At 38.2% G+C, this 20,075-nt stretch overlaps 3 protein-coding genes across 4 annotated transcripts in view; 1 reads left to right on the top strand and 2 right to left on the bottom strand.

Annotated features, from left to right (window-relative positions):
• Positions 1-6,198, top strand: part of LOC110040958 (cleavage stimulation factor subunit 3-like) — a 27,546-nt gene extending 21,348 nt beyond the window's left edge. The window contains exons 15-26 of the mRNA XM_020746221.2: positions 291-365; positions 471-572; positions 648-689; positions 980-1,021; positions 1,155-1,215; positions 1,756-1,819; positions 1,941-2,037; positions 2,164-2,262; positions 2,694-2,835; positions 4,166-4,257; positions 4,943-5,015; positions 5,617-6,198. Coding sequence (XP_020601880.1) covers positions 291-365; positions 471-572; positions 648-689; positions 980-1,021; positions 1,155-1,215; positions 1,756-1,819; positions 1,941-2,037; positions 2,164-2,262; positions 2,694-2,835; positions 4,166-4,257; positions 4,943-5,015; positions 5,617-5,801 — 1,074 coding nt within the window. The 3' untranslated portion in view covers positions 5,802-6,198. The remainder of the gene's footprint in view (positions 1-290; positions 366-470; positions 573-647; positions 690-979; positions 1,022-1,154; positions 1,216-1,755; positions 1,820-1,940; positions 2,038-2,163; positions 2,263-2,693; positions 2,836-4,165; positions 4,258-4,942; positions 5,016-5,616) is intronic.
• Positions 6,199-6,657: 459 nt separating this feature from the next.
• LOC110040957 (BLOC-1-related complex subunit 5-like) lies at positions 6,658-9,357 on the bottom strand. Its single transcript, XM_020746220.2, has 2 exons — positions 8,411-9,357; positions 6,658-6,745 (listed from the first exon to the last, which is right to left on the bottom strand). The coding sequence occupies exon 1, from the start codon at positions 9,214-9,216 to the stop codon at positions 8,581-8,583; it is 636 nt and encodes a 211-aa protein (XP_020601879.1). The 5' UTR covers positions 9,217-9,357; the 3' UTR covers positions 6,658-6,745; positions 8,411-8,580.
• A 3,577-nt stretch (positions 9,358-12,934) lies between these two features.
• On the bottom strand, positions 12,935-19,200 carry LOC110041012 (E3 ubiquitin-protein ligase MYLIP-like). 2 transcript variants are annotated; one of them, XM_089298867.1, is made up of 4 exons: positions 18,959-19,200; positions 18,614-18,804; positions 17,977-18,432; positions 12,935-14,956 (listed from the first exon to the last, which is right to left on the bottom strand). In XM_089298867.1, exons 1-4 carry the CDS (start codon positions 19,043-19,045, stop codon positions 14,230-14,232), a joined length of 1,461 nt encoding a protein of 486 aa, XP_089154993.1. In that variant the 5' UTR covers positions 19,046-19,200; the 3' UTR covers positions 12,935-14,229. The 2 variants fall into 2 exon arrangements, with proteins under 2 accessions (XP_089154993.1, XP_089154992.1); XM_089298866.1 differs by lacking the exon at positions 18,959-19,200 and having other exon boundaries at positions 18,614-18,923.
• Between the last annotated feature and the right edge of the window lie 875 nt (positions 19,201-20,075).

The raw sequence follows: 20,075 nt of genomic DNA, 5'->3' as shown, positions 1-20,075 counted from the left end.
ACTGGACTGGATTGCATCAAATTGATATAGCTCCTCTCTTACCTGTATGTAGAGTCACGTGAGAATAATGGTCTAGCAGTCTTTAATCATTAGTCTTGTCCCCAGTTGTGGCTGTAAAGGGGGTTGTAACCAATTTTGCTGGAAACTTTGTGTAAGTTTTGGAGAACAAATCCAGCTCAATCCAGAATGAGTCTACTCCTGTCTACTTCAGTCTAGAGTGATTTCAATGGTTATCTATAAATATTATTTTTCTAAAGATTTTTTAATATGATTGATATTTTCTTGAGCAGGGGAGGATGAAATTTCAGAAGGCAAAGGAAATTTATGAAAAGTATTTAGCTCTTGAGAATATAGATCCAACTCTGGTGAGTACAGACTGTTTTTTTTTTTCCTGTGATAGCCTTCAATCTCTTTCCTGATCAGTATTTTTTCTCTGTTAATATTTTTCTTCTGGCATATGGTTCTTCCAGGTTTATATCCAATACATGAAATTTGCAAGACGGTCAGAAAGCATTAAAGAGAGCCGTGCCATTTTCAAGAGGGCAAGGGAGGATTCTAGAACAAATTTTCATGTAGGTAACAATTAAAGGAGTGAATGTGATAAATTATTCAAGGACAACAAGTCTTATCAATCTATTTGTTTGCAGGTTTTCATATCTGCTGCTCTTATGGAGTATTACTGCAGTAAAGTAAGTCCAAGAATACATTTTAATGATGTCATAATAGTTGCATTTTAGATGTTTATAACAGGCTAAAAGTTACTAAAATTTTGAAAACCAAAACATTTTCGACCATATGGTCAACATCAGTGGTACATCATGTACCACTGATGATGACAGTACAGCTGAAAACGTTTTGGTTTTTAAAATTTTATTAACTTTTAGCCTTGTATGAACACATTTTAATGAGTTATGTACTTTCCTATTTATAGTTTTAAATTGGTTGATAACAAAAAGCTATCAATGTTGTTTTATTTCAGGACAAAGCAGTTGCATTTAAGATCTTTGAACTTGGTTTAAAGGTATTGCTGAAAATTATTATTTTCTGAAACTGAATGTTATTCATCCATCAAGTTAAGAGCCCCATACACTACTTTTGCAGTTAGGAAAGATATACCCTATAAAATAGTTGATCTTCTTTTTTCTTAATAACAGAAATACATGAATGAAACAGACTATGTGTTGGCTTATGTTGATTATTTATCACACTTAAATGGTAAGTGCACTGAACCTGCATTTCTTTACATGACTTGTATCTGTACTTTGTTTAGAGGATGGAAAAATGTGCATTTTTTTTCCATGATTATTTGAAATATAGGCATGAGGGATAAGACAGAAGTAACTTAATACCATTAATAACATAGCTAGCAGGGCTGTGTCATTAAGCTGAGTATTTGAAAGCATGCATCATAATCCAATGCTGCACACTCATGGCATGAGGAAAGTTTCCTTTGCTTCCCCGCTGAAGTTTAATATTTCTGTTGGCATTGTACATTGTAAAACTATCAATTCATGCCTTTAGCTGTGTTGTGATGTGCCCAAGTAGCTAGAGTTTCTCTCAGCTGTGCCTGTGCTACTCTTACACTTTTGTGGTCTTCCCACATACATCATAAGTAAACTTGTTGATGTGTGCAAAAGTATTGAATCGATTTTTGAATTTCTAGTGAATTAGTACTGGTCAGTCTCATGAAGGTGTGATTATGGTTAAGCTTATTTTTTTAAAAAAAATTATTTGACATGGCTTTATTTGTTGCAGATGACAACAACACAAGAGTACTGTTTGAGAAAGTTCTGAGTTCTATGCCTAAGGACAAAGCGAGGTTTGTTAATGATAACTTGGACAACTTAGTAAACTTTCTATGGGCTGGCTCTGGTACAGAAGTAGGCTTTCGTAAACCTATTACACGTTGCTGTTTTGAGAATCCTGTATGTGTTTTTCAGTGACGTGTGGGGAAAATTTCTGGAGTTTGAAACCACAAGTGGTGACTTAGCCAGCTTGGTAAAGGTGGAGAATAGAAAACTTGAAATCTACAAAGAGGTGAGCTGGCTTGTCTTGTGTTCATCTAGGTCTTTCAGTAACCAGCAAGCTGAAATATTTCCTTAGCTTTCCCTTTTCCTCTTCTCGGTCACTTCAGCTGTTTCATTACTACTTTTTACTTTGTAGGAATTAGAGGGCCATGAAACATCAGTGCTTGTTGATCGTTATAAGTACTTGGATCTCTTCCCTTGTACTCCATTGGAACTAAAAATAATGGGCTATGTGGTAAGTGACACAACTATCAAAATCAGTTCAGATTACTATTCTGTTATACGGGCAACTTTAACGATTCTGATTTAAATAATTACTTGTCTGATATACATGCTGCATATATTGTTGTTGAACCATAATACTTGAAAAGGGGGCTGTCACTAGTAAGTGTTAAAGGCTGTGCAGTACAAACCCAAATTAAAAAACACCTGGCAAACAAGTGTCGCCTTTTTATGTCTGTGTACTTGAATGTAGTGACTGTTGAAAAAGTTAGTTATTGAGACCCCTTCGTCCCACAATCTGAAGTGAGTCATCTGATTACTTACTGAAAACTAGAAAAACATTGCTTCTGGAACAAAACATCAATTTGTCTCCGGTCTACAGTTAGGAAACATCTATTTAGTATATATAGCAACAGAATTGACCATGGTTCATTCCGTCTGTAGGGTTCCACAAGACAGAGTGGCAGTGTGCCAAACATTCTCTCCTCTGTTACTACTCAAGATGAACAGAGCGAAGAAAAGCCAGTTAAATTTCCCAGACCAGACACATCACAGATGACACCATTCAAACCAACTGCAGGAGCTGGTAGGAAGACTAAAACCAGTCATTACAAGTTTATATACTGATTGAATAAGATCTCCTGCAAAGCCAGTGTTATGACTAGGGAAACAGCACCAATTATGAATCTCGAGTAAATGAATTTAACAAGGCAAACAGTCCAGCATACAACACACTTTTTAATCCACATGCAAAATCCTTGTGCTTGCACATTACAAACTTGTGGCCCATCATCATATTAGGTAAATACAGGAATAGGAGCAGTGGGTCTCAAAGTCATGAATAATTTGTCGACTTAAATTGTGTTGTGTGGAAATGTGCTCTTAATCAGCATACATATACATTAGCTTTTTTGATTTTACTTCTCAGTTCTCCCCTTAGGTTTAGTTTCAATTATCGAAAATATGTCTCCAACAATTGAAACAGTGTTACACCTCATTATTTTCCAAACACCTCAAAGCTCATCAAAAATACTCTGCATTGCATTTTCAACTCTCTTTTCAGTATTTGGAAATGGTACAGTAAAAACCTGCATGTAAGAACCTAGTGGATTAAGAACCTGTAGGCAGAACTTTCCCATTTTAATACCCAAAAATATAAGAACCTGTTTCGCCAAGCAAGATCAAGGAGGTTCTTATGTTGGTTACAGTTAAATCAGGAACTCTTGTTACAGAGACAACACTACATACACATTCTGTAACCAGTTGTGCTAGGCTTATTGTAACCCAGTTGTTTATAAACACTGTATATTTAAGGACCAAACCTATGTTTATTTATTTTTCTGGTAATCATCAACTATATCTCCTTCATAGAAATTAAAGGCCACGTACAAAATCTCTTTTAAGTGGAAGGAAACCTGAAAATAATAGAAAAACATCAAAGAGATAGTAATAAACCATGGAAGAACAAGGATGGTCAAGGATGGCGAAGATTGACATGGATTGCAAACGACGAATTTGAAAAATTTAGGCTAAACTTTTCAAAATGTGCACACCATGACTGAGCCCCTTTAAGAACCTAATTAAGAACCTACTTAGCCTAAATTGCCAATAACTGCTCCAAAATAAAAGAACCTATTTTGCCAGACTTCAAAAATTGTAGGTTCTTACATGCAGGGTTTTACTACATATGAAACACCTACTTACATGTACTATCTGTCAAGTTTCAGGTGTAAGACCCAAAAGTAATAGACAGGTATACCCTCCTATCTCCCTCTCAAAAAGGCTTTTTATAATGATTATAGTAACCTAGAAATTATGTGGAAAAACGTCCTGGTTTGGATTAGATTAGCCTTTTATTTTTCATACATGATTTATTCCATTACTGGTAAAAATAAACTTGCTGCATTACTTTGCAGTTGGCCTTCATTCTGTACCTGGTGGAGTGTTTCCAGTGCCACCAGCAGCTGCACATCTTATGACTTTGTTACCGCCTCCATCGTGCTTTCAGGTGTGGTATTTTTTTTAACCACCAGTGTATAATGTAATGGAAGGGTCACAAGTAAAGAGAAATACAATCAGTTCCTAGGACCAACACACATAGGTCCAATAGTGATGGTCACCATCTACCTCACAGATACCAACTGTGCAATGTCCTCCTTAGAGAAGTTCCACATACATGTACAAGTTGTTAAAATGTAACTTTATTCTAATTCTCTGTCATTAAGTGTTAACAGTGGTCTTTTTGATTACTGTAAGTATTTTTTTTCAGTAATTCATTCCACACAGGATGCACTGTGAAAATCTGATATGACTTTTGTAGTCATTGTCAGAAATACCAGTGCCATATTGACCAGCAAAATGGGCTAAGCCACTTCCTTTAGCAATTAAATGAGAATTGTGGTGCCTTCTGTTTGTTGAACATGCATTTAATAGACCTTTCCAGCATTTTGCCTCAGTGTGTCCAAAATAATAATAGTACCAGAACAAGGTTGGGGTGGACATTTTCATACATTTGCTGTTTTTTTGTCCACCCTGACCTTGACTCAGTGCCATTGTTTGTTGGAATGCGGGAAAGATCTATAATGAGCCATTTTTGAAAAATTATAGCCAGGATTTCTTATTTTCCTAGTTTGCTAGTTTTCCTAGTATGTAACTAGTTATTTATTGAGCCGCATCTCTCCTAATGTTTTCAGGGTCCATTTGTGATGGTTGAAGATTTCATCAGGTTGACCTTGGAATGTCAAATACCAGATCTTCCACCCTCAGGTTTGTAATGCACGGAAACTTTGATTTTAAAACATCAGCCGTTTCTTCAACAGTATCAGTCAAATTTGCTACTAAACAAACTCAGCAGTATCGTGTATGCTGGGTGTTGATAAATGCCCTGCTAGAAGTGTCTCATTTTGTTGGATTTTTTTTAATTTTATAATTACAACCTGTTAGCTCAAAAAGTTAAGATCAAAACATTTGTTTTTAGAGTCACTCTTACCACTGGGGTTATGATGTCCCACTAAGTCTTGCATTTCTCTCTCACCTTAACTTCCAAGACGTTTACTTTGCAAGTCACTTATCAGCTTTGCTGCCACTGAAATGATCCACAAATTTAAACTGTAATGTTCAACAAGGCATGCAGTACTGTGGTGTTAATTGAAATTCAATTAGTTTTGCTGATTTTGTACACTGGAAACATTACTGGCATGCCTGGCAATTGGTTCTAATGTATTTCTGATCTGTGATCCAGAATCCATTTTCCTGACTCTTGGTGGAGTACTCATTTGCTTAAAAGCCAGAACGTTTTTTAAGCCTGTCTGCTTTGTTTACATGTAATTTTGTATTTATAAATACTATATCCATGTTGTGACCACAGGATTGCCAGACTCTGAGTTAGGCCCTGTGAATGGAGTTGAGGGCAGTGAAGATGGAATGGAGGTTGACCAAAACAAACGTGGTGTTAAACGACCAGTTGCTGATCATGAAAGTGATGACGAGAGTTCTGCTGCACCTCCTGTGAATGATATCTATAGAAGCCGACAACAGAAGCGAGTGCATTGAGCAAAAACACACCATTTCGTACTGCGACAGTTATACCTCACCAATGTACATTACTAGAAGACCTTTATTTGCAATGCACCAGTGAATGATATAAGTTCCTCTCCTACCCTCTGATGCATGTCCTTGAATAAAATGTTAGCTCTCCAATCTCTAGACACCCTTCTCATGTATTCTATAGTGGCCAATAGCCATTAGTGTGTAGATAGTCCACTGAGTGGTAGTTTTAATGATTAGGTCATGAATGTTGGTCTTGGCCACTAGTGTATACTGGTCTTTATTTTAACTTGGACATTTTTTACCTGCATTCCAGTTGATACTCACAAAGCATTGTATGGCATTTTCAAGTCAAATAAGTTATGAAACTTGTGTAATAAAGAATGAGAACAATTTTCTTGGACACCTCTGTCCCATTTGTGGTGACAAAAATTTGTAGAATAAACTTATAGAGCATTTTCACGACATCACATTGGTGTTCCAAAACAATGAATGGTGGCCATGTTGGTGTATCAAACCAATCCTGTTGGAGTTGAAATCTTTTCTTATGCTTCCTTTGTTCCAATGAATTTCCATGGGTGCTGGCCACATGAGTGAAAATGCTCTATATAATTATCTCAGTATGGTTAAACCTTTCATTTCCAGCTTTTTAACATTCCCCAAATAAATCACCACAAAAACTTGAAAAGACAAATCATAATCAGTTTAGAGAAACACAGCATCCCATTCAGACAATCAGAAGCTCTATTTAGTTTGGATTTGGCTTGAATACACCATGTGAGTATTTTGTAGAGATAATGTGCAAATACAAGAACACAGCTAACAAAAGGTTAAAAACTGTTACAACAGCTGTACATGTGGGTAAGGTAAAGGTAAACTTTATTTAGCCAGGGTGGCCCATTCAGCGACGAGACTGGGTTGTAAATCTTGGTATGTATGATAGCTGTCATCTGCAAAAAAAATATTAAATGACCACATTTTGCATTTTTCAAGAACGAAACCACAAATTAAAGCAAATTATTTACTTTTTTTTATTTGGAAATGAATGCTGTCTTAACATATTCAGCTGAAAGTACCCAACCACTTCTGATCAAAATGTATTGTCTTTTGACAAGAACTGAAACAATAGTCATTGTTAAAAACTGGATCATTGGATAATGCAATTCAAGAGTTTTCATTGACTCCTGGTATATGAGCAGTTATACCATGCTCTACAAATATGTGAAGCATATGCATACTTTTGGGGACATTTTGGCTTTAATTTCATTTTTGTTTTCCAAATTGGGGGATATATTTTTTAATTAAAAAATTATTCCTCTGGCACTTGTTGGATATGACATGATTATAGCTAACTGGGCACTGCTTGCCTTGTTGGAATAAGCCTGCTTACTATTATTGTAATTTATTTGTGTCAAGGCATCCTGCCAAAAAGTATGAAACTAAATACAATTATTCTAATGCTTACCAGCTCTTACATCAAAAACAATTCTCACCATGAGAGAAAAGAAGTCACTATAGACCATTTTACTACTGTCCCATATGCTTAACCAAAAGGCTTCTTATAGGAGGGGGATGAATAGGTGTTTGGATTGACGGATTTGGCCCTAAAAAGCACGCAGATTGTGGATTTTTGCCGTAAATCAAGTGGATTTGTGGATTTTGAAAACACTGGATCGTGGATCAGCTGTGAATTTTGGCGCAGATTCCAGATTGTGCCTGTCTTGATGTTCGGATCTTGGGTCATAAACGAAATTTAGATCAGATCTTTCTTCAGCCTTGGTCGGTATGTTAATGAGTTCATCCAAATTATTTCTTCTTTTGAACAAAGCTTATTTAAACTCAGGTGTGAGACTGTTATTGGAATTGTACTGTGTTATAGTCATCAAGCATGTTGCCTTCTTTACTATTTGTGCAAAATTACTAGTAACAATGGCATTCACATTTACCTTTCCGGACGTAAATTGTGGTTTCGGATTTGAACAAAAATATTGGTGGATCGATGGATTTGGCGAAAAAAAAGGCACGGACTGGCAAATTTGCATACCCCAGGGTTCGTACGGGTCCTGGAAAACCTGGAAAGTCCTGAAATTTTACTGTGGCATTTTCCAGGACTGGAAAGTCCTGGGAAAGGGCTACTGGTCCTGGAAAGTGCTGGAAACCTGTTAAACTCACGTAAAAAACATGAAATGTATGGCAGACAGCAAGGAGAATTAAAATTGAGATCTTGGGAGTGAAAAGTTTAATGTGAATTTTAGAGTCCTGGAAAAATCAATCTGAGTCCTGGAAAAGTCCTGAAAATTTGTTTCTGAAAAAGGGTATGAACCCTGATACCCCTATTCACCCCCCCCCCCCTGCCCCCCTCCTTTTATAGTACACTGCAGTAGATCCCGCCAGGAAATTTCAGTGAAAATAGGGCTCATTCAAAAGGGAATTCATAAGTCAATAGAACAACAGTCTGGGTTTAAATATAGAAAATGGAGAAAAAAGTATCACTGCAGCAGTTTGCTTTACAGTGCCAGTGATCAGTGCACTCTACAATGCAAAGTGATATTTTACTGCAAGTCCGTTCTTGACTTTTTATTCCCCACTGAATGAGCATAGAATATGAAATTTACCATTAAGGAAGATGGCCTGGGATCTACTCAGTAGAACCCACCAGTATTGTGTGCAGCATGAGAGAATGCCTGTTGTAATTTAAGTAGCACTAGTTTGGAGTGGGGCGAGGGGTGTAATCTGTCAAACGTCGATTTTGCCCGTGCCCAAGCCTTACATAATCTCAGATCTGTCAACTTTGTTGTATACTCCCTGTACTGTAGGGAGATAAAGAAAACTCTTCCAATCGTTCTTCTTCTGGCAAAATGTTATTTAGTCTTTCCATCATAGGTACAAGCCGTTTAAGATTAGCATCAATCCTCTTGAGGTTGGCGCTCATTTCTTCGACTTTCTTCAGCTGCACAGCTGCCTGGGATAATCTCTTATACCTGTCGTTTACCCTTCGTAGAACTGAAACACAGTAAACATCCATTTCTCGAATCTGTGACGAGAGCATGTGTTGATCAAACGACACGGCTTCCGCACATTGCTTTAAGTGTTTTTCATACCTCAAACACAAGGACAAACCGGGACGAGGGTCGAATTTATCAAAGAATTCCAAATCTTTGCTCGCAGGGGCATTTATCGTACCTCGAAGTAGTGGATAAAAAAATGGTATATTGTTTAGTTTTTTAATGTCGCGATCTTCCTTTTTGGAAACAATTTTCGTGGTTCCAGTTGGGGCATTGACAACCATAATGTCTTCCAGCTTGGCTCTCTGTTTCGTCTTCGATTTAGTGTCGTCATTTTTCTCCACAGAATACTTCGTATAGGGTACATTTGGATGACCCATCTGACCTGCCAAACTACTGCTTTGATCTTGTCCCATGCTTGGCTATATTTGAAAGTCTACATTTTCTTTCGGACTTCAATCTTTCATCCGTCTGCGAGAAGACTTTAAGTGTCGTCCGCCATTTTTGATTGACAAAATGGTTTCCAGACTCCTCACGTTAGCTTTTTCCTTTGTGGAAAACCGCTGGCAAACGAGACTGTACTCTCAATCACTCGTAATTAACCGCGCGGCCATGGGCCGAGCGCGGTTCTAGGTTTACCCGTGGTTTATTTTTTTATTTTTATTTTTTTTTCTGTCGGTGACCAGACGCAGACCTCCGCTCGGCCAAACTTTGAGTCACGCAACGTGTGATGTTTTTCCGCCAGAAGCTGTTAAAACATAAACACACGGACAATTTTACGGATATTGTTTTCTTTCTTGTGGGTAAAATATATTTTCTTTTCGCTTTATCAAAGCGTTGGATAGGGAATAATAAATACGCTGAAAAAAGGTATTACGTCAGCCATGGAATGCGCTGACGTTGCAGCTTTCACTTTCGCTACGTGACAAATAAGATCGTGTTTACTTTGCAAGTTTATTTCGGCAGAAGCGACGTTCATTAATTTATTTGTAATTTTGCGAGTATTTCTTGCGGTTTTAGGCAAATGAAGTAAATCCTTTGACTGTTTCATCGCAGCGAGTTCATAGATCGGAAAGAAAGTTAAATATTTGCAAGCCAAGCAAAGAACGTGTCAGAAGGTGCAAAGACTACGTCATTGATAGGGAAATAACCACCGTACTAAAGATAGCCGTAGATAACGCAATTCTTGAATTATGTGACTCGTGTGACTTCTTTGCTAACCCTTAACTCAAGGGAAAAAAACAATTAAATTTAATCGTGACTTTAAAGAAAGAAAGCGGTTTGTAATAGTGTTCGTATCTTCATGCCCATACATATCCCGAAGAAAGTTCCAGATTAAGACTATTACGTCATCGGAGATGTCACAACGGCTACGCCTGATGGTGCGATAATAGAGTTTATGTTGATCAAGTGCTGTGATGTCTACAGTAATCAATGAATCATCAAAGATTGCTTTGGAATATGCACTGCGTTGCGACTGTAGTACTAAGAAAACAGTTAAATTTTAAAAGCGCGGTTATAAGATCTAACAGATCTTCTTGTTTTTTTTTTTTGTCGGTGACCAGACGCAGATCACCGCTCGGCCAAACTTTGAGTCACGCAACGTGTGATGTTTTTCCGCCAGAAGCTGTTAAAACATAAATACACGGACAATTTTACGGATATTGTTTTCTTTTTTGTGGGTAAAATATATTTTCTTTTCGTTTTATCAAAGCGTTGGATTTAAAGGGAATAATAAATACGCTGAAAATAGGTATTACGTCAGCCATGGAATGCGCTGACGTCGCAGCTTTCACTTTCGCTACGTGACAGATAAGATCGTGTTTACTTTGCAAGTTTATTTCGGCAGAAGCGACGTTCATTAATTTATTTGTAATTTTGCGAGTATTTCTTGTGGGTTTTAGGCAAATGAAGTAAATCCTTTGACTATTTCATCGCAGCGAGTTCATAGATCGGAAGGAAAATTAAATATTTGCAAGCCAGGCAAAGAACGTGTCAGAACGTGCGAAGACTACGTCATTGATAGGGAAATAACCACCATACTAAAGATAGCCGTAGATAACGCAATTCTTGAATTATGTGACTCGTGTGACTTCTTTGCTAACCCTTAACTCAAGGGAAAAAAACAATTAAATTTAATCGTGACTTTAAAGAAAGAAAGCGGTTTGTAATAGTGTTCGTATCTTCATGCCCATACATATCCCGAAGAAAGTTCCAGATTAAGACTATTACGTCATCGGAGATGTCACAACGGCTACGACTGATGGTGTGATAATAGAGTTTGTGTTGATCAAGTGCTGTGATGTCTACAGTAATCAACGAATCATCAAAGATTGCTTTGGAATATGCACTGCGTTGCGACTGTAGTACTAAGAAAACGGTTAAATTTTCAAAGCGCGGTTATAAGATCTAACAGATCTTCTTGTTTTAAATTTATTCAAATGTTCCATGCGAGAAGGGGCGGGAGTTTTTAAACCAAGTAAGCTACTCTTATTAATCGTATTTTTGACCAAACATGTTGCTAATGTTTAGTGTACGGTATTAAAATTGGTGGGAGTCTAGCTTTGGTATGTTTCATTCACTTTTGTCTCTAAAACCCTTGATCCTTTGATCGCCAAAAATGGCAACAAATGAATATAGGGGGTAAGTTTCTAAAGAAACTGTGGTGCTGCGTCGGTGGGGAGTATAACAAGATAATTCGGTTTTATCAACTGGGTTGATAATGTAAGTTGGCCACCGTAAAGAGATTCGAAAGCTGACGTTTCGAGCGTTAGCCCTTCCCTCCGACGAAGAGCTAATGCTCGAAACGTCAGCTTTCGAATCTCTTTACGGTGGCCAATTTACATTATCAACCCAGTTGATAAAACCAAATTAAAAACGGCAACACGCAGGTTAACAACACAAACTCCGGATTTTTTATAGTTAAGCTGACGTATGTGCCGTTGCCATGACAACATGAATAAATATAAACAGGCTTTTAAAATCGGTTTTGTTTGTTTACAGAAAATCTAGTCATTAGATTCCCTTTCTCATTTGCATGTAGCAAGCTTGTAACGATGCTCACAAGGTAACACTATTTTACTAATAGTTTAACAGAGAGATCTTTAATTATCCCTTGTTGAAGTTTAACTGGAATAAAGTGAACTTGGATTTATCGTTTGACAGACTTTCGAACCGTGGCTCCCGGCCTCCCGATCCTGACTTGCCTATAATTGTAAGATGTAAGAGAGTTTTAGTTTTCCAGTGAGCTTTTCTGTTTGAATCGCTTGTCCTTAAGCTTTGAGCTTGAGTTATGTCAAACTGCACAAAACATAAGCAATGAAAAATATTTTTGTTCAAGAAAAATTAATACTTTGGTTAACTTTTTATCTGGGTTAGCTTAAACCGGCTTTCAAACAACCCGGCCCGGACCATTTCTCGAAGGTCCCGAAAAGTTTTCGCAGCCAGAAAGCAGTAGCAAAATCTCAATCCTTATGATCACGGAGCTGTTTTATTCACATGTTCTCAATACGACACAGAGGTTCTCTTCATAGAGAAGTTTTAGGCGTATACACTCAGTCTCGGTTTTTAGATACAGATTAACTAAAAATGGCTTATATAACGGGCCCGAAAAGTTTCTGGGCCTTTCGAGAAACGGGCCGCAGCTGCAGGTCATTATAAAGTACCCAGTTGGGAAACTGGAGTTATCAAAGCAAAGGGAATCAAGCCAATTTTCGCACCAATTTGTTGTGCGGCTTGGACACAACTATCACAAGAGCCGTTCCAACTAAAAAGAAAAAAAAACTTCAATGCAGGGTGGTAGAAGAACTTGTGTATTAACTTCTCATAAATTAAGGCCCCGCCCACACTAGAACTACGCTGAAGGAATTTGAAAACGGAGCTTTGTTACGATAATCATCGTATTCCCCTGCTCGAGTTTTATCAAACACAAATGCCAAATGACCGCTGATTGTTGCGTTTTCAAATTTCTCCGGCGTAGTGTGGTCGGAAAACACTTGATACGTCTTCAGAGTGAAACCTCGGTTTTAAAATTCCTCCGCCATAGTGTGGAGGGGACCTACTGTGAGCTGACAAACAAATTAAAGGGTAGTCAAGCCAATGGCCACATACAGAGAAAGATTGGTGACACCACAACACATTTAATAGCACTTTTATTATAGAATCTTAACTATTTGTTTAAAAATCTAGATCTCTTAGTTTACCAGGGAGAAGTGGGAGAGTTCCCTGTTCTGTTACTGAATTATCAAACCAATATCACCACTCAATCGATAGATTTTAGGAATACTATAAATAACTACCGAACTATCAATGTTATCTGAAATGCTAACTAAACTGAGGAACTTTGGCAACACAAAATTTCTTACACCTACTGCGCAAAGCCTAACTAGGCAAATCGATATTCGACCACGCTCTTACAAAGTCTACCTCAATCTAACCTCGGGTTTTCACCTGATTAAGATCGACCAACTTAGAAAAAGATTCAATTTGGGATGAAGTGAGCGAACGATCCCAAAGCGTCAAGTTTCTTCAGAAAACCAGAAAAAACTACCTTATTTCACTTTGCAACCACACTCCTCGAGTAACTATTCTAACTAAATAGGGGGTCGAGTCAAAGTATTTACTAAACTTCGCCATCGTTGACGTTAACTTTCATAAAAGCAATCCTAGGACCACACCAAAATGTTCCATTGTTTTTCCCACGTGGAGCTAAAATCTTCACTACACAATGGAAGAAAACTTCAATCCCTCTTGTACGAGAGCAAATTCCTGCTGAAGAACCAGCATGGAAGGCACGATTACGTTTCTTAGCTCATGTGACAATCACTGCACAGCTTTTTGCCATTAAGTGATCTCGTCCACACTTTTGGAACTCGCCGATCTAAAACAACTAAATCGTTAAACTCAATGCTTCGTCTACAAAACCAATCTCTACTTATGCACGCGTTTTTCTTTTATTGCATAATAAATATGAAAAGCTTTTCCTCTAAAAAATCTTTTGGGCATCCTCTAATGGATTCTGATGTTTTAGACACAAAACAACTCTTAGTTTGTCGCTATAGATAACATCTTCTTGGTTTTTACTCATAAATTCTTGTATAAAACGCAACCTTCTCATGATCATCTCTTATTGGTACTGTGTCCATAAATATTCTCATATTTAGTCAAAAGGTTAGTCAGTACTGCTTTGCTCTTCGCTAAGGGCATTGTCATTCACGGACTGCAGAGTCTTCTTACGTTAATCTGTATTTAGGCAGCTATTGCATAGCATCCTTACTGCGTGACCAACTTGATTTCTTTCCATTCCACAACAATAGGCCTGCCACGCAGCATTACTCTTTTTGTTAACTAAGTTTTACAAAACAAACGTTCGCCATTTTATGTTACTGCGTCGAGGTTTGTTGTGCATAAGGGAGGATCAATGTGCCATTTTACTCGCAGGGAAAGAATACTCTTTGTGCATAAGTAATTTGACTTCGACATAACGGGCACTCCTTGCACATGGCTGAACACTCTACACAACAAACCACGTGACCACATGGGCAAAAAGCAGTGGCGACCTCGCTATCCATGCAGATCTGACAGACTCGGGCGTCCTGAAGGTGTCGTACCATAACCTTCAGTTGTTCTGGGGACATATTTTCCATGCATTCTCTCTCAGCCAAAGTTCTCCGACCTTGACCCCTTGACGGTCCGGCTTCGTCGATCCTCTTTGTGCTATAACACTTGCGTTGGGAGAGCGGGGACTGGACTGGACGGTACTCCACTGACGCACCGACTGAACGAAAACTTGCCGAGGTGGAGCTTGTCATGTCAATCATCCGACACGAGTTCAGCTCTCCCCAAGCGTGGCTGTACGCCTGGCGTCGCGTGCGCTGTACGTCAAACAGGAAAATCCTGCCAAACTCGTTACGAGGCACAAACACGGAAAACAGCCGACCAGCGAAAGTCCTCGTACACTGATCGATAACGGATCGTTTTACGGTGTTGCACTGGAAAAATGTGTGGAACTCCGTAAAAGTTCGGAACAAGGCAACAGCATCGCTTTCACACTTCATCTTATAAGTGTCTCGTTGAGCTTGCGGCCCAGTTCCCCCGTGGACAACAGTAAACGAGCGGTTATTGTAGGAGACTGTAGACACATCTTCAAAGGACACCCTGAAAGACAAGTCAAACGGCACGTAAGGGCAAATGTCAGTATTATACACCTGCTTCACTAATAAACTGAAAACCATAGCTCTTTCTCTTTTTTGCATGTTAATGAGGTCGTAAAAAGGATTTATTTTCATGTCAAATTAACAAATTGACGTCTACTCAGTTTTTCACGCTTGCCCTGTTATTGACAATGAATTTCGCCATAACATCGTCAAAGTAGGCTGCGGATCCAAAGGACAGGACAGACGCATGAAAAACTGACGTCAATTTGTTTTTGTAATAACAAATCTTCAAATTGTCTGCTCTCAATCGTTGAAGCATCGCATCAATTATAAATTCCTGTGTCTGTCCGCTTATTGGCAATAAAAATTAGCCAACGAGCCCGCGAGAATTTCTGCAGTTATCGTAAAACATCAATTCGCTGACAGGTATACACCTTGTCTATGAAATATGGTCACAAGCCAGACGCCATAATTCCTAAGCTGATTTATTTTTGAGGTGAGAACCGATTACTTTTAGCGTGGCAGTAAGTCTCTTCTACCACAAACAACCAAAGCGAGTGTCTATTCTAGCAAAGTGAGTTTTCATACTACTTGACATTTTCAAGGTTTTTGTAATTCCGTTACACGAACCCGGCTACAGATTGCAACTCTTGTGAAGGTGGACAGAATCCACCGAAAATTCAGAAAGGAAAATCAGATCGGATTACTAAAACCTTTACTTTAATATTTAGAAAATATTTCCAAGAAAGTACCGCAAAAACACAACAAAAAGCAGGTTTGGGGTGCTCTAGAGACTGAACACCATTTTTATGGGCTTAAACTTTTATATTGGACGGAATTTTACATGTAAACATCAACAAATAACCTGGATGGTTTTTTCAAAGAAATCAGTTCACTGAGTGTGTTTGTTGCTACGTATCTTTTTCTTTCAATTGCTCGAATATTTATATTGTAGCCAAGGGCCTGAAAATGTGTTATATTTTGAAAGTATTTTTAACTTTAGTGACTGAAACGAAGCATCATTATTTAGAGATTTTCTTCATTATATAAAAAACAAGAAATCCAGAAGAAGCTTCAACTTCACTGGGATCGAAAATTACAGGTAAATCGACAGCCCTCCAATAAAAATCAGCCACGTAAATCCACTGCTGAGTTGCTTTGCACAAAAACTTGCGATTCTAGGACTATTATGAGTCACAGCAAGCAGCTAGGCACACTTTTAACTGTTGCCAAATTGACTTTACAGCCATTTGATTCACGATGTTGCCGCAAAGAAGGACGATTTTGCCGTCCGACTAGAAAAAGATATTTGAACTGATTGCAGAGTCAGTTTGTACTACTTGAAGGGTTACAATGATTTCGCTTTCACTCGCACCCCTCCTCCCCAATTCCATCAATTCCAGCAAACATTCAATACCCACCACGTTTTCAGGAGGGGAAAAGCAATCTACTTGTTTCTAATATTTCGATTTCCATTTTGAATGAGTGACTCTATTTGATGGGTTAACACAAAATCGGCAAGCTTATGCAGCATGAATTATAAATACTGTACGTAATTACATGTGGAGATAAAACAGGAACTTGTAATGATGGAGGAAGTTTTCTTTAGCGTAATTTGCGCTTTACTTCAGTACCACTTTGGAAGACACTTTTTAATTGGTTGTCCCTAAGTCCGCCAGCTTGTGGGGTTAGCTTTTATAGCCTGAATAACAACGGGAATTGTAATAAAATACGAGTGAAGCAATACTCCATCTGTCGCAGTGTTTGGAAATAACACTATTACAAAGGCAAACAACTCGGAATATGTGACAACACGAAGCCTCTAGACCGGAAAAAAAAGAACAGATAGAAAAGATAGAAAATGAAAGTTCCTCGGGTAAAACGTTACAGCAAAGCGATTGAAACGAATCGAATTATCAGCTCTTACTCGTCTTTCTCTTTCTTTACTGTAAGAAGGAAATTTAGTACTGGAAATGTAATCTGCAGTCCTTGGGTTTGCAATATTTTCATTTGCCTATTTATAGACATAGTTACCACTATCAACATAACGTCATATTTGTTTGCTTGAAGTCCAACTTGGTTATTTAATATCTGTCATCCCACCATTCTACTCTGTTGAGGAGGCTTTTCAATTGTGTTGACGTAAAATTCTGTCATGATTTCTACTTAAATGCACCGCCGCAGAGAAGACAGAAATACATTTAACGAACAGAAATAATTTCAAGATCGCCCAGTCTACGACTTCTACCACCTTTTACAATTGTTTCACTCAGTCAGCCTGTTGAATGCAGTTATTGCTTTCCCAGAAAAAAGGAGGGAAATTCTCGCTGCCAAAGAGTGGTATAACCGTATTTTGCGGTTTTGACAGATAGAATTAATTATTCAAGGTAAATAATATCTCAGTACTATTACAGACAGTTGGCAGGACGCGAATAAAGTCTCATCTATATTCTGCACGTATTTTTTACTTGGAGTTTGAAATTATATCGGCAGCAAAGCTGAACTAATTTTTTTCAACATACATGTGACTTTAACTGAGGCGGGAAGAAACAAAAAGACTGATACACAAGTAGAACAAAATTTACGTTCACTTTAAAAGTTCTGGTATAAGATACCGACACGCTTAATGCGGCAGGTTCCTATAGAATTTTTAAAACCCACTAAAAAATTTAGCAAGTGCTGATTTCAACAAAAAGGCTTAAGCGCTTGAATTTGATGACATTAAAGTTTTGTACATGATAATTATTCGCACTCACTTTGAAAGAAAATGAGAATTACACATGATAGACAGTTAAGGGCTAGATTAAGACTGTTGTAAACTATGCGGTTATTCTGCCTGCACGATTTGTGGCAGATTCCCGCAATATTGAAAATAAATCGTCGTAAGAATGAATTTTCGAAACAGTGTCTCAACCATTTTTCAGATCAACATTTAATGCCGAGATAGGTTTCATGACATGTTTTTTTTTACTGGCAATCTCGTCAAACGCGCAACCAAACAAAGCAAAAGCAAAAGCTTACCTTTTTTCCAGGACTTTTCTTGTGACATCTTTTCCTTGTTTCAAGTCGAATTCGTGGTTAATGCTGAACACGCGTATGCCATCATTACCGACATAAATGTCCACCCTTTTAAGCGTTTTATCGTCGCTCAATCTGCCATGAAAAAGTTCTATTCCATAGCCCTGAATACTGCACACAATGTGTAAAAATTCTACTTTCGACTCGCAGACAGGAACACCAACTAGCTTGCTGTGTTCGATCGCTGCATCCTTTTGAAGGTCTGAGGTTTTGGCGTACACATTATAAACAGACATGGGAATGTAAGATGAATATTTTGGCACCCGCTCTTGACTAAAATCGCCGCACTCTATATGAGCAACCAGAGCGCATAGTCGAGCGATGGTTTTCGTTTGCGCAGACGACAATTCTAGCTTCCCTTCGCTTATAAAGCTCTTTAAAGTCAGATAATACTGGTGCCTGAAAGGGAAAAAAAATTATACAGAGAGATGTACACATGAAACTGAAACGTCTGTTAAATAAAAGAAAGACTATGACAAACACTATCCGCGTGAACTGTGGATATTTCCGAGCGGCTCACTCGGCAGGTACGATTGACAAAACGCAAAACATACATCAAAATTTCACCTGTTTCACTTACCGTGTAATTTCTTGCTGAAGTTCTTGTGGCTTGACGAAGAATTTGACCAAGAAATACAGTCGATACGGCGGCTTTCCAGTGAGCTGCGACGACATAGAATTTCTCAAATTCAACCAAAATTTGGCTCGTTTCGCGCCACCGAATTTCAAGCCAAAATAATCTTTCTCGACTAGCTTTAGCTTTTCGCAAACCTGCAAGGGTTGAAGAACCATAAAATAAGTACCAAACAATGCTACGAAAGCAAGTAATTCGAAAGTGAACCAAGTTGACTTAAAATTCATCGGCATACAGATGTCTTGGGAATATTCATTGCATGTTGAGAATCGCCAACTTGTAATTCCTCACCTTGTCCAAACACTCTTGCCCGACGGCATTCTTCGGGAGGAAAATTTCATGAATTATGCCGTTTGGCTCCGAAATAAAACACCACATCCTCTGCTCTAGATTGTAAGTTGTTTTAAAATCACTATAATGACTGTTTCAGCCGCTATGGCTCGTCTTTTCCTGGAGTTTTTATCTCCTCCATTCACCGGATATTCACGCACAAAGAAAAGCGACAGGCGAACAGCTGAACGCCACAGCTTTGTACTTATTTTGGTCGCGAGCCAATCAGAAACTTCTAACGACACAAGCCGTCTTATTTGCATAAATTAGGGAATAGATTACATATTAAATATTGATATCGCGTTGTCATTGGATACATCATCCCTTGGATCTTTGGTCACTTCTCTGGAAAAAAAAGAGGAAATTTTTCACGTGGAGGACGATTTTTTATTTATTACTAATAAACCGGCTGTTCTGTTCTAGAGACCTATAATTTATTTCTATCGTAAAAGCTGCATTATCCCCACTTCCGTTTGAATAAGGTACAATTTAACATTCGACCAGGAGTTTTTTATATTATTATTTCCTTCATTAGATATCCCAACAACGGCCAATGCGTTTTATTTTGCTTTTCACCTGTTGATTCCTCAAGACGGTGCGTACTGTTATTGCGACTTGTTTTCCGTTTTGCGATAAGCGAGCGCTATTTTCGGAAAATGTCGACAACAAGCCGACCAATGTCCGAGTCCTTCTGTCCAGTCACAAATAGGATGATCATCCGAACGTTGCCATGCCAGCCTGTTGCTTGATAAACTCAAAAACGGAGAAATCTCAGACTTGCCTTTCCGGGTGGGAATATTCTTGGTGAACAATTCTGCTTACGTTTGAAATTTGAATAATTCTTCGAAGAACCAGCACGTATTAAATATTCATACCATGTCTCCCGGCCATATCTTCTTCAGTAACGTTCAAAGGAAATAATTTTCATGGCTGTGGAGATCACTGCCTTGCAAGTCAAATTTTCACTCGCCAACGGATTCTCTAAGAAACATTTACCAACCGTTTCATAGTTGAGCATTGCTGAAACGATAATATTTTGAACATGATGATGTTCTGATTTGTTTTGATAATTTAAAAG

The sequence above is a fragment of the Orbicella faveolata genome, unplaced genomic scaffold (assembly GCF_042242905.1).
Source record: "Orbicella faveolata isolate gen_17 unplaced genomic scaffold, um_ofav_v1 contig_1, whole genome shotgun sequence".
NCBI lineage: Eukaryota > Metazoa > Cnidaria > Anthozoa > Scleractinia > Merulinidae > Orbicella > Orbicella faveolata.
Note: the sequence above shows the minus strand (reverse complement) of the source record. Positions and strands in the feature narration are given on the sequence as shown.

Bases quoted from the DNA above. Each gene is read 5' to 3' on its own strand.
- LOC110040957 (XM_020746220.2), bottom strand. From the start codon at position 9,216: ATGGGACAAGATCAAAGCAGTAGTTTGGCAGGTCAGATGGGTCATCCA.
- LOC110041012 (XM_089298866.1), bottom strand. From the start codon at position 18,900: ATGCCGATGAATTTTAAGTCAACTTGGTTCACTTTCGAATTACTTGCT. The intron at 18,433-18,613 runs GTAAGTGAAACA...TTTCCCTTTCAG, and splicing joins CTTCAGCAAGAAATTACACG to GCACCAGTATTATCTGACTT. The intron at 14,957-17,976 runs GTAAGCTTTTGC...CTTGTCTTTCAG, and splicing joins AGAAAAGTCCTGGAAAAAAG to GGTGTCCTTTGAAGATGTGT.